The sequence below is a fragment of the Larimichthys crocea genome, chromosome XIII (genome assembly GCF_000972845.2).
Source record: "Larimichthys crocea isolate SSNF chromosome XIII, L_crocea_2.0, whole genome shotgun sequence".
NCBI lineage: Eukaryota > Metazoa > Chordata > Actinopteri > Sciaenidae > Larimichthys > Larimichthys crocea.
Genome location: NC_040023.1, coordinates 45,634,713 through 45,649,388, shown reverse-complemented (window position 1 = coordinate 45,649,388; position 14,676 = coordinate 45,634,713). Strand labels below are relative to the sequence as shown.

At 42.1% G+C, this 14,676-nt stretch overlaps 1 protein-coding gene across 1 annotated transcript in view; it reads right to left on the bottom strand.

The window, feature by feature from the left end:
* Positions 1-14,676, bottom strand: part of csmd2 (CUB and Sushi multiple domains 2) — a 216,642-nt gene that overhangs the window by 146,243 nt on the left and 55,723 nt on the right. The window contains exons 4-5 of the mRNA XM_019275463.2: positions 7,459-7,653; positions 3,326-3,533 (exon numbers count right to left, since the gene is read on the bottom strand). Of these exons, the coding sequence (XP_019131008.1) occupies positions 3,326-3,533; positions 7,459-7,653 (403 nt within the window). The remainder of the gene's footprint in view (positions 1-3,325; positions 3,534-7,458; positions 7,654-14,676) is intronic.

The following is a 14,676-nucleotide window of genomic DNA, read 5'->3' as shown; positions in this document are numbered from 1 at the left end:
AGCTTTGTGTTGTCAGCAATGCATGCATAAAAAGAAGAAGAAGAAGAAGAAGAAGAAGAAGAAGAAGAAGAAGAAGAGATAACCCTCATGAAAAATAAAGTTTGCAAGAGTTACCAGAACGGAAAGACATAAGTTCTGTTTGGAAACACTTTCTGTAAAATGCTGCGATCACTGAACTGTGATGCAGCAATTTTTTCAACAGAATGCCTTTTTTTGCTTTTTTTTGTAGAACCAAGGGAGTAATGGCAATATTCAAAGTGCTTTCAACTACAGATTCCGGCACTTTATACTATTATACTATTTACAGTATCAATGGTGCGGCGAGAGTTGCTTTCAACATCTCACGGGAGCACTACTGATAGATGAAAATGTATCATGGTGCTTTGCAAAACAATTGAGCGCCAAAGAAAATTACAAGTCAAATAGCTGTGAGTTCCACTTAGTAGCAAGCGGGCGAATGAGGATCTGGCAATTGCGAGCGTCAGGCGTTATTTACATTGCCTCAAAGTGGATGGTGATGGGGAAGAAAATCAATGAAGATACAAACAGTGTAATGGCGGAGTAATGTGTTCCCCTGGGCAAGCAACACCGAAGAAGTCCTTTCAGGGTAATACTGAGTGTAGGCAGAATTCAGTTGCCATTTGAACCAGCCCTTCCCACTGCCACATTCAATCCACATGCACAATTCAGCTCCTGAAGTCAGTCTTCAAGGCTGTCTTCTTCCGCTGCTTCTTCAGAATGCTAACTCTACAGAGCCGCCAATCAAAGCACAGGATGGTACGGTAAACAAGAATGTAAGTGAACAAGATTGGATTCACATATGCAAAGGGGTGATGTTCTTGATAGTGATTGATGGTGTGTATTCTGGTTCATTCTCTTCCTTGTAAAACACACACACACACACACACACACACACACACACAGACACACACATACACAACAAGCGAACAGGGAGCAAACTTGACCTGCTTTCATTTGAGCTGTTGTGGATCGATCAGGGAAGCATGGTCTTGACCCTTATCCCTGGCCTCTCTTCTCCTATTGGACCACTCAACCTGTCCATCAGGTATCAATCAATACGGCTCCTGGAGCACCCCACAGTTTGAGATTAAGTAGCCACTGGGCTGGTGGGATGCCAACACTATACACACTTGTAAAAGCACACTAACACTTCCGTTCTTGCCATTTGATCAGTCAAGTAGGATATATCAGTTTGTGTCTTCCGACTTCAGATTGATTCAGTTAATAATAGACCTGAGATAGAGAAACAGCACTTTAAATCACACACCAATACAGCAAAATCACCGAGATCTACTGAATAAAGCCCTCACTGAGAGCATTCATGTTTTAGGTTGGCGCCATCACAGTGCTCCAGCTCATCGTGATAACTCTACCGATTTATCTAGTTCCTTACATCTACATCCTTTCCTCCAACGGTGCCCCTCTCTCCTTCCCTTCTCTGGTGTGTGCTGAGTCTGACTGTGTGACCCACTATCATCCACTTTGTCTGTCTCTACTACTCCCTACTAACTCCAAAATTATAGACACCCAATTAATTAAACACTACAGGGATTAAGTTATTGTGCAGAAAATAGACTGATGAGTTTTTATGTTTTGGAGAAAACAGCCAACACTTTTGAAGTCAACACTATGTGGGTAAAACCCAAGCCAGCATGACTAGAAACAAATGAAACAATAGAGGCAAGCCAGCATGTCTGCACCATGTCCTCTGTCCCCCGCATTGCCTTTTCTTTGCAATGTGCATAATCAACTGTGACTTGAACTCTGTAACACTTGCCAATAGCTCCTCTTTCCCCCCTTTCTAGTCACTTTCTTCCCACTGTTTTCACTTGCTCTTTAAGACAGCGCAGCCATACCGCAGGTGCACCACCATAGGTGCCCCCGGCAACAATCGCCACAAAGATGACAGACTGAGAAGAGATTTGGGCACCCCACATGACAACAGAGAGCAAATCAAAGTCTGGGACAAGAAGCTGATGACTTCGTAAAATGTGCAAAAGAAGCATAGTCAGACTGCCATCTGTGGGAGTCTGGGAAGCGATCATCTCTCAGTTGGCCAAGCACATATTCAAAGAGACTTTAATATCAGGCTACAAGGCACAAATCTCAGTTTTAAGACTGCTCACAGTCAATCAAGTTCTTCTCGAAAGTGTTTTTGCTTAACTACTGAGTGAATGAAGGAAAATGACACAAGTTTCCAGGGGGCATCTCATTTTAAGATGACTGCTCATATATTCTTTCTGAACCTGGTTCCTCTACCAACAGTCCCTCTGTCATTCTCTCTGTGTGTCTGTGTGTTTTAATAGCTCAGCCAGTGCTACCCCTTGTCCCCTCCTGCCAACTGCCTGTGGCTGTAACTTCAAAGACTCTCCTGTCGTCTCTTGTTTATCAGAACTGCCAGCCTCCTACTGTTTATGATCCTAAAACTAACCCTGCACTATACTTTTTCACTTAAAACAAATAAGGCGCTGTGGATTTTCTTGGTGGTTTCTAGGTGCATACATCCACCTCTGCTCAGCCCAGGTATATTTTTCATGCTAATATTAGTCTTGTGAGTGAGGGAGTGAGGGTGGGAGGGACAAAGTGGCAAAGGGGGTGTGAAAGAGTACATCTGTTTGTACAAGTTCTTAGAGTGCCAGCACAAATATATGGAAGTCTGGCTGAAAGAGTGAATACTTCTGTGCACATGTCCGTTTCTGCCCATATGGGCTCTACTGTCTGTGTGTGTGTGTGTGTGTGAGATTGGGTGAAACAACACTATGCGGCTGGTGGTGGTAATCGAGCTCACTAATTACTTCCTGAGCTGAGAGAGTTGTCAGAGAGAGGAGGAGCTGCCACAGATGGTGAGAGACCCACACTGACACCAGGATATCCTACCTCTTCATCATTAGAGCTGAGCATGTGTGTTTGTGTGAGACTGAGTAATTGAGAGAATGAGCGAGTGACCAAGACTGAGTGTTCAAATTACACTTTGAAACTACATGACACACCCTGAGAGGGGTGGGAAGCTATGAAATGCTTATCAAATTTTTTATTCCTATATTGATCCTTTTCATTTTAAAGATATTACTAATAGCGCTCAGTTGAATCGATTCCTGTTCTTCTGCTACTCACGTAGCTGTGGTCTTGACACAGTCCCACTAAACCTAACCTGACATTTTTCCATTTCCAACCACAATTTAACCAGCTCATTCCCTCACCTGCAATAAGTGCCTGTGGGCAGGTGGTGAACCAGTGGCCTCCCCCCTCCCTATCCCTAGCTCAGCTCGCTTTCCAGACAAAATGCTGCAGGCTGCCTACTCACCACTGTGAAGAGCCCTCAGTGCCGCTGACCTCCAGGAGGTCATAGTCATCCTCCAGCTGAAAGTCAGAGAAAACCAGGGCAATGGTGTCTCCTGGCTCAGCCAGCACAGTCCAGGTGCAGTCAGCATTGTTGTTGTACTCAGCTGGGTAATTGGGGGTGGTGATCACCCCACTCTGGCCCCGCAGTGTCCCGCCACACCCATCATCCGCTGCAGGGAGCACAGGACAGAGAGAGTTGTGAAAGGTTTAGTAAAAGACGGAAATATAAACAAAGATAATCACATACTTGAGGTGCAGAGATAATTGAAGGTGTACACACAAATGGAAGCAGCAGGAAAGGAAAGGTAGTAAAAGGTTAATAAACACAGGCTGCAGCTTAACTGCAGCTAAAGGTCAAGTTTGAGCCACGAGCAATCATATTAAAATTCGAACTATTCTCTGGTTATTGTCCATCATGGCCCAAATATGAGACAGCACTGATTCTACGAACACTCCTTTTAAAGATCACTCACATGCTCTCATACTGCCCTCTTAAGCTCTTGGAAGCCAACAGTTTTCTGACGTTAGAACATTTTTCACTCACAGGCAGCATTTTCTCTCTTTAAGAGCCACTTTTAGGCTCGCCATCTTCTAAAATGTCAGTCCACTTGTCTGGCTGCTGTCTGATCCATTTCAGTGGCTTAATCCAGCTCACTCAGTAGAACACAAATAGAAATCGCTGTAAGGTTACAACAGACTCACAATACTGTGCTGTGCTTATAGTAACACAAAAACCTCTGATGTAAAAATGTCAAAAAATATATTAATTTGACAGATATAGATTAAGCCCCATTTTTATCAAACTGCCTAACCACTAGAACATGTCAAGATGACAAAGAGGGTGATGACTGATAATACTGATGAGGCAGATGGTATGATTCAGCAAGAAAAGTCTTCCAAACTACATCAAATTGACTTAACTTAGTGGAAGTTTTGAGGGAGAAGGTTTGCCAGAAACAACCGGATGCTTTTTAGCATTTTCAAATTAACTATTTATTTATTTTTCTGGCCACAAATTATCTTTTTCCACAAGCCAAAGTGCAGATTTTCAAATTCAGGAGTGTGAAAATGAAAATGAAATGAGTTACAGCATATTGTTCTTTTGTCTGCAATTTTCACCATAGGTGGGAGAGACATGTCATACGATTTCAAAATGCCCTACAGTGCTTTTACAGTCAGTTGGGAGCTGGGTAGAGTGATGCAACCTAATGCAACATGGGGGGGAATGATTAAATTCTGATTAATTCAGATTTGTCTTAATCAAAGCATCTCTTCCCTCCTCAGACTGCTTTAAGGAGACTATTAAATAATAAAGCATGCATTTAATGTGTTGCCAGGATAATTCCCTTGCCCAGCTTCCGATATGTTCATTAGAGCTTTGAACAATGCAGAATCACGTAATGTCTGAAATGCAATTCCTGTTTGTAATTTGCGAAAAGCGGGACTTTAAAATATGGTTTGTGTGTGTGTGTACGTCAATACAAAATGTACTGGTGAACAGAGGGGACATATCAAAAGAAGTTTTGAATGACACTTCCACATTATTATTGTTTGTGAAATGATGTGTGTGTAGATGTGTGCGCCTCTGTGTCAGGGTGGTGTGGGATTCATTAGTAGCTGTGTGTGGTTTTTCAAAGAGGGGAGGAGGAGCTCAGAGGCACTGGGCCCTGTCTATCATCCATCCTACCTGTCACAGCGGAAACCCCCCTGAGGGAGGGCAAGGGAGAGTACGGACGAGCGGAAACTTGTGAGGTGTGAACTTGAATAGGAGGGAAACCACGACAGAAGGGCGAGAAGAAGGAGATGAAGAGGATGACAGGTGACAAGCGAGGATGGGCTTGAGAAAAGTGCAGAGGGAGGGTGGACAATGAGGAAAGAGAGAGATGGCGAGAGGGGTGACAGGTGATTGTTGCAGTGGGAGTGACAGGAAGTAGAAGGCAGACAGAAGAAAGGATGAGGCACTGCATTGATATTCCACACAAGACAGTTTCTTCACACTTGAAGGGAAGTCTCTGACTCCAAACTCTCCCTTTCACCTTGACTCGTCGCGTTCTCCATTTTGTGGCCGCCACTGGCAGATGCAAGCACTCTACGACAATAGAAAACTAAAAGTGGCCATACCACCAACGAAATAAGACCAATAAGTGAGTTGTGCATAAATATTTTAAATTGCTTTCCTTAGACAACCGTAGATTTCAGGATGCTTCACATTGTTAAACAGTACATAATTTCAGGTTGTCATGGTTTTCAGGGACAGTGTAAGGAGCTGCTTTGATGACTGAGTGTCACTGTAACCAAGAAGCATGGGCAATGCAGACAAGCTATGAAAACATACATTTTTAATAAGCATCAAAAAGGCATGTTTATATACACTAAACAATGCACACAGCAAAACCTAGAAAAGTATACTTGGAATTTTAAATGGGACGACTATGTGACTACCACAATAAATCTGAGGGCTTTTGTATCAGAGAGAATAAAGTTTGTGCACAAACCGAAGATAAATAGATCTGTGTGCTTGTGTCATGCTGTAGGTATAAGCAGTGACATTTAGAACCTGTCAGTGGTAAGCCTTTTGCCTGAATAAATATGCAGCAGCAAAAAGGGGAGCTGTAATGCTGAGAATAAAGTAAAGAGGTCAGAAGAGTGTGTCAGAAACTGAATGAACGAGTGATGTTAAATCACTTATAAGTGTAACCATAAGATTATAGCTAAGAGAACAAATTGATGAGCATAAGACAGGAAGTGTAAAACATTATCTGTGCCATCAGTGGCTGGCTATCATCTATGGCTCGACAGTGCTGGCACGTTTGCTCTCTCTTGAGTCCAGAATGGTGACCATGCCAAAATGTTCTCCTCCACTCAGCGCAAGGTCTGCTCTTACACATATGGGCAGGCTCTATAATTGGAGTGGCATTAAAAATACGTAGGCATTAAGAAGGGGCACTGTGAACAAAAAAGAACATGTTGACTTTTATGTGGCAACTGGAAATTGCCAGTTTCTGAAACTTGTTGGCATGTAATTTCTGCTGAAAAGGTGTCATAATCACATCTTTTACTGCTCAAGCAATCTTTACTTTTTCAGAAAGGAGCCTGGGTAGGCATGGAGGAAACGGAAAGAGCTTAGGGTCTGAGCAGCAAATTGTTAGTGAATTATAGAAAGAAGGGAGATGACTCCTGGGAGTCCTTGACAGTTTCTTAGAAAAAAAATAGAAGAAATGGAAGAAAAACAGATTATGAGACGCACACATAACAATTTCGCAATTAGGTGTGAAGTGCAGGCATGTGCACGTGTTTGCATGTGATGGGGCTTGAGACTGTGTTGGCGCGTGGTGCCCAGCCATGTGCGCTCCTATGTGGGCTTCCTGACTCCCGGCCTGGTTGCAGATGGCACAGTGTCTCAGCGTTATGCTCAGCAGGCACACTGACACAAACCATTGGCCACATGGACGCAGCAAATGGACATACACAGACATGCAAACTCTCTTGCATATGACATGAGCATGCATTTTAGTTATGAAGGAGTCACTCTTATATAAAGTAACCTATACAATTGGCCTACACTGAAGTATTTTATAAGAACTGTGTCATGTTGGGTCAGACTACACACACTGGCAGGTGTCACTGCCGCAGGGGTTCTTGCTAACTGTGAGGGAAGGACAACTGGCACAACACGTGAGGTCCTGTCATGGTAAATAAGACATCAGTATAACCACAGAAAACCTTGTCAGATCATGTGGAGGCATCTGTAATCATTTCAAAAACAAGGTTTATGGTGTCATCTTCAAGAGTATGATTTTTAAGGTTTTCACAGAGTTAACAGATACCACATCATCAACAACTGTGTTTCAGTCGTGCGACTCACATTTCTAGATGATTGCACTAACCTTTCAGTTGTTATTACCCAGACTTCCAGTTTTTAAATAAGTCGTTTGATCAAAATAAATGTCATTGCTATCTTATTGTGTTATATTTCTCAGCTAGTTGTCAAGGTTTTTCAAAAGAAAACATTTAAATTAAAACATTTATTTTGTGGACAGAAAAAGCCTAAAGACACATCATGATAGACAGTTTTTAACTGTTATCCTATCATACCTCTGCAGTAGGGAAGGGGGAAATCCCAGGCCGCAGTACCAGCTGAAGTGGCAAGGCAGGACAAGGTGGTATGACCTTCCAGCACATAACCCGGGCTGCAGCTGTAGCGGATTTTGTCCCCGATGTTGAACGTGGACCCCTGCTGGTGGCCATTGAGTAGCTGTCCAGGATTACCACATGTGTAGCTGGGCAAAGCTGGAAAGAGAGGAGGGAGAATGGACAGTTAATGAGGTGGTTTGTGGTAACGTCTGGCACTGCATCATGTTAGTACTGACAAGAGCCAGAAAATGAGGGACAAGTACGAGAAGAGTCTGGTGACAGATAATTAAACACACACAAACATGTGCACACACACACACACACACAGCCATCTACCAAGCAATTGCTTACTTTAAAGCTACTGAGTTTTGAGCCAAGGGTCGACGACATGTTATGTGATCTCCCTGAACTGAGTCAGACTGATGCACCCACATCCATGTCAGATGTCTGGATTATGCTGATTTCAATCGACACATGTACGGCATATACATTCAACACTGCATATCCGCTGACATAGATTTCCATTTTCCTTTGTTTCTCCCTGCGACTAACTATTGTCACTCAGTCACTATGTATGCCACACTGGCCATCACAGCTTTATCAATCGTGTACTTGCATGTAAATAAGTGAGCCCAGTATTGACAGAGCCTTGTCCAATTGTGTGTTAAAATGCAAATCAAGTTCAAAGTGAGTTCAGCCAATCATTTGCTCCTGAAGTGTTTGCTTCAGTCTTGCAGTAACACATGTGATTGTAGCCTAGTACAGTAGAACAAATCAACCTATACTTCTTGGACTACAATGCTCTTTTGGTGTGTAGTAGAAGAATGGTTTTGATTTTGCTGCATTTCAAACAATAAATCCTGAAAAAACTGCCTCAAAGCAAACATGCATTACACACACACACATGTGCACACAGTCTTCTAGCTTACAGACCCAGTCCCAGTCACACACTCCCACACAGCGAGGGATTTGGCCACTACATGTGCTGGACTTTGGATGAAACTCAGTCCCTCCACAGGGGCTGGGCTGAACTCCTGAGAGAACAGAATGGCTCCTATACAGCAACACAGCTTACTGGCACCTCAACATCACACTCAATTCACACACACTTGTTTGTTTGTTTTTTATCCTACCACGTCTTAAGCTTCATAATGCATTACAAAAGATTTTAAAGTCAATCAGCCTTGATTAAAGCTGCACAACACATAATTAAGATGTAAGGGTGCTTAGAATAGTTTTACAATACAATAAAATATTTCATTTTAGTATTTGAAGCACACACACGCTTAAATGCAGAGCTACTTTAAAGTTTAAAACCATTTTGTTATGTTTGTTTGCTTTCATCTTTTTTTTTTATTATTATTATTTTTCTGTTCTAGCCCAGTAAACTAAAACTTCCTTACAGCAAGGTCTAACAAGGACGGATCAATCATTTTACCCAACAGTGCATTCAGCAGAGGTTGAGCAGTGGAATTAACTGGCTGGTAAATAAATGGACTGCAAACAGTTTGTGTCCAGTCAACTCATCACAACAAACAAACATGACCTCTAAGTGCTTGCTTTTCCAAAGTCTGTCTGAGTGTGTGCCTCTCTCAAAGGTTAACTGTTAGCTCTGAAGCTGAGACAGATGACAGAGATGTCTAAAACAGCTGTGCCAATATGTAACGTCGGTCCCTGTATTTGGGAAAGGCACTCTTGATTGACAGAATACAAATTTATGAAATGTTAGAAAAAAATTTATCCAGAATACTTGTGTTGTGAAAACAAGTATTACATTTTCTCTGTATAGAGAAGGGATTATTTTCTATAATTCCATAATCTGTATTCTGCATTTATTCATTATTCCTTTCAATTACTTGATTAGATAGGTGAGACATGTCTTGGCAGGCTAAATGCTCGCTTGTTTTACATGGATTTCCAACCTATAAAATATACATGCACAAAGTAACTTGAGTCCAGAAATTCAGTTTTCAGCATTGTTGGCCAACACTAAAACATATCAATGGAGCCCTTGCTGTCAATGACAACATTTCCCTACATTTCTAAAGAGGCTCTTACGGGGAAACTCAGCAATGACTCACTTAGGGCAGAGGACTGCAGCTGCATGTTGTAGTTCTAGCTACATCACAATCAGTGGTTTCACAGCAGGTGTTTTCCATCATCTGCTGAAGGTAGAACACCTGCTCACACATTAAGGATTCTTCCCTCAATGGCTCAGTGCTGATTTACCTGTAAGTGTCTGGTTAGTATTTGAGTGCTCGCCTCCTCTGGCTTAATCCTATATTCTGATGACAGACTAACGTGTTATTTTCAGGCTCCACTGTGCCATAGCCTTTATTTTGACCAGCCAAGGCCATTTTATTACAGCTTCCCCTCCATCATTACATTAGCATATACACAGAGACTCGGCCTGATTAACATATTAGCCACTGGGACCGAGGCTTCAGTGCTGCTGCATGGCCACAGGGGGTCCTGGTGGCATGCAGGTAAACTGCTTCACCCCCTGTGCCTGTGACCATGTAAAGCTGGATCAACACAGCAACATGTAAGGGATTGAGGGGGATCAGGGTCAGCTTGGATAAAATGGAAGGATGGAGGAGGGAGTGAGGTATAGGAATAGATAACTTTCTCACAGCGGACATTTTGACTTTTTAAACACAGGCGTAACAAACAACATTAAGGCTGGCTACATTCCATTTTCCTGTGCCAGTGCCAGGGCGCTGATATTGTACACGCTGACTTACTGGCATGTATTACTGGCACGCCAAAATGGGCCACAGCCATCATTAATGTTATTAGTTACACCAAGTCAAAATGTCCACTGTGAGAACAAGCTACTTTTGGGATTGAAAAGAAAAAAAAGAGATGACAGATGCTGTATTGAGGTGTATGCAAGGCAGTAAGAAATGACAAGGGGAGAAGTGTGAGAGAGAGTGACAGAGCGGGAGAGATGAACAGGATGACTGATTTCATTGCATTAGAAGTGATTGAGGGCGCAGCACTGTCAGTGTGTGGAGAGGTGCATGCATGTCTTCTATATGTGAATGTGCGCGCGCATGTGTGTGTGTGCATGTAAGTGATTTTCTCATCACACTCTCCATTTCAGGTTATTAGTTTGGGCAGTAAATTAAGTCTAAAAGTGCCATTACTGGTGCAATCCCCAGAACAGGGCTATGCCTGGAGCATTTTTTTTTAAACCTGCCTGAGGATCTATATTCTCCTTATTCCCACACTGTGCATTTTTCTGTCACCAACAAACATCACAGGTAAAAACATTGACATTATTTGATATAACAAATCGAAGCAGCAGCCCTCATAGTGCATAATACACCTGAAAATGAAGCCGTTTTCCCCCTTTGTTCAGACACAATTATGTCCCCTCCAAACTGATTTGATATTGCCAGAAACATAATACAGACTAAAATACTATTCATGAAAAGGTAAAGGTAATGTCTCTTTACATACAGCTACTGTATAATAAAGCAGGAGAACCTCACTGAGTATCTGTATAGCCAAAATCAGGAAACCATGGCAGCAGTGTATAAAAAAAAAACAACCAGACATTTTTTCCACTGTCTGATTCAAACTCATTTATCACAATCTCTTCCATTTATTCCTGCAGGCTAGATTCTAAACAGAGGGAGTATGAAAAGGGGAGCTGGAGAGGAAGAAAGACAAAAAATGAAAACAAACACACAAACACACATGCACACACACACACACACACACACACACACACGCACACCAAGGAGAGCTAGAGAGAAATAATGAGAAAACAATTTTAAATATTTGCAGGGCGACTTCACATTACTCTTCATTAATTTCCTCCCCCTGCACACGCTTTCATACATCAGAATTATTTCATAAATTATTCCACAAGCTTTACAGCCTTCATGGGAAACCTTTGCAGCACTTAGTGGGTTCTGTTTTAAAACAGAGATGTGTGTTCTTTCCAGGGGGTCCAGCTTCTGTCATCACGTGGACTATTACATCCCAGCCCCCCATGCCCAAACCCACAACAGCAGCCCTTGGGTGTTTGTCATGGCAGGTCCATAAGTCACCAGGATGGGAGACCGTGATATGGCCTGTCCCTGGGGCCCAGATGCTTTAAGCACTTCCACTGCTGAAACGGCAAAGGATGCTCCTCGTCCATCAATGCATCCCTCTCCGCTGACTAACAGTTGAAGCATAGGTACACGCTCAAGTGCGCACAACCCATGTGCACACGCACACGCACACTGAGAGCAAGAAGCTCCGCCATCCATCACAGCATCCGTCCCTTACATCATCTGCTTACACTCCTGTATTCCTTACCTTCCCTCTTTATACCCTCTCATTCCTAGTGACTAGGACAAAGGAGAGTGGAGAAGGAGGTATGAAGCACATCTCCTGTGGGGTGAACTTTGACCCTAATAAGACTGATGCTCTCTCTTTCTGGGAGTCTTCAAGTCTGTTCCTCAATTTGTCATTCTCTCTCTCTCTCTCTCTCTCTCTCTCTCTCTCTCTCTCTCTCTCTCTCTCAAAAAAAAAAAAAAATTACATAGGTATATATTCTTGCATACTGTAAAACCAATTTGTCACAAAATAGTTCTAACAGTCTTGTGCTGTAATATCATAGGTGTGATTGGCAAAGGACAAAAAAGCAGGAAAAATATACTGTGCGCACCCCTCCGATCCCCCCAAAAGGTTATCGGATTCAGATAACCTTACGCAACGATTGCAGGCTCTTTGGTGGAGCTCTGCTTTGAATGAAGTTCCATCGTTGACAGCGGTGAGCGGTGACAGCGCTCATTATGTTTACCAATACATAAAGTGGATTTGCATGATTTACGAGACCCTCATTTTCAGGTCGGAAAAGCCGGATTTCCGGAATTATCCGGAAGAATCACACCCCCGAATATATAGACATTCAATTCTTTAGCACTTTTCAGTCAGAGGCTTTGTTTAAGGACATATTTTCATTTTTAATAGAAAGATAGATGAAAGTTAGTAAAGAATTTTTTTTTTACAAAATTAAATCATAAATTAAATTAAAATAAAATTGTGTGCATGATGTAGAAATGAAAATACAAGGAGTTTATTAGCGTTGGCTTCAAAGCCCATAGAAATGCAGAGGAGCAGCCTCAGTGTATTTTATACGGGGAGTTACTCAATAAAGAGCTTCAAAAATGAACAAATTGGACAGACATTTTCAAACAAGCATTCCCAGTATCGGGGCAAGTCAAAAAAAAAAAAATCCTGTGCAAAGTGACTTTAAAGAGACGTTGTTTTGACAGCATCAGTCAGAGTTTCTTTTTGTAGCATTTGTATTGTCTGTTTTGTCTGTGTGTGTTGGTGACTAGTGTGTGGCGAGCTTCTTTATCAGTAGTTTAGAAATGTAGACACCATGGCAATTCAAGATGTATTTTTGTCGAGGCCGTTTCACACTCCCCCTCTGCTGCCTTCCCTCTCTTTTAAATGACTGGAGGTGGTGAATTACTGCACAGTGGTGTGAAAGCCCAATAAGTTCTCCAGGATCCTGGAGAGACACCGACTTTCTCTTTTGCGTCTTGAGCTGAAAAAGTTTGGGAACTTCTACTCTAGATTAAGGAGGAAACAGGTCCCTGAAGTGAGTCAGAAGTAATATGCTGAGGTTCGGAAAAGAGAAAGCAAGAGAATTAAAGACAGAGAAAAAGTGTGTGGAAAAAAAAACATATGACGACGACAGTTGGGGAGACAAACCTCTCAATACAGCTGGTCCAACTTTAGTTTGTCTCCCATGTATCGAACAGCTGCGGAGGATGTGTGATTGACAGTGTAACACAACAGGAAAAGTATTTACACATAACTATTCTTGAAATGTCCTCAGAGGTGCAGTATAAAATGTACCAGCCAAGAAATTTGCTCTTTTGTCTAACATGTCTATTACTGTCTGAATACTATTCTTTCACATTATTAGGTAGCATTATTTTTTTTTTTGCTCTTCTAATGTTCAATCCTGGTTAAAATAGATTAGGAGAGAGAGAGTGGGAGACGGAGACAAAGATCCAGACGGACAGATGGCGAGGAATAAGCAGTTGCAGGGATGTTGGAAGGAACAGCACTGTCATCAATAGGAAGGAGATACATTCTGCAGCACCTGGCTCGAACTTAGTTTCCAGCAAAAGAAAGCAGGATGCCGAAAGTCACGATGACCCTACAATGTCTAACATTTTGATCTAAGAGTGTGGAATGAAGAAATTCTACCCAGTTCACTGCAGATGTATGTTTGCCTTTACATCTCTGAAGATATTTACACACCCACCTTTGTTATTGCCTCGGTACATCTCACATCACTCTTGACCCTCTTTCTTTAAGATTTCCACACACTTTTCATTCCTTTTCCTGTGCCTCTTCCCTTTCACTCCGTCTTCCTGCTATGCATTTGGAAGTGACATTGTGAGATCGATCCTAACACGTAGGTGCATTAGCTCAATAAGCAGTTTCTGCTTTGTCAAGCAGCAATTCAATCAATGCCTCCTGTTCCCTACACATGGGCTGGACAAAAGCTGGCAACCCACATCACTTCTGGTTAGAGAGGCTGAGGAATGCAGAAATGAACTCTCCTTTCTATCCAAGAAATAAACAGCATCCTACGGTTGACTGTGTGCACGTGTGATTTTGTGAATGGGTATTATGTGCAATAAAAAAGGTATCTGCTAACAAATAACTTGACTCAATACATGTAAGACTTCATTGTGTGTATTCTCTTTGTTAATTATGGTTGTGCTTTCTGTGCTTCATTGATGTCCCACTGTGTCTGTCCCTGTTTAACCTTGAGGTGACATAAAAGTTCACTAAGTCTAGCAGTATGAAATTCAGTTAAATGCTGTATGGCATTATTTTTAATAAAAGCCAGAGCTCTGTCATGCACTAAATCTGCCTTATCATATTTTTTTATCATATTAAAGTTTTACTAGTATTCTCTGCAGCACTACTTTGCTGTAAATGCTTTTCTAAACTCAGGTATGTGTACCTGTGTGAGGGCACTGTGTGACACTGCCTGGGGTTGGAGATCCAGCTTTAGAAATCCCGGTGTGATTTTAAGCCTGTTTAACATAAACTAGATGAAGTTCTGGAGTGAGAATGGAGGTCTGAACCTCTGTACACGCACAATCAAACACGCACAACACACAAATGCATATACAGACTGGAACTGAC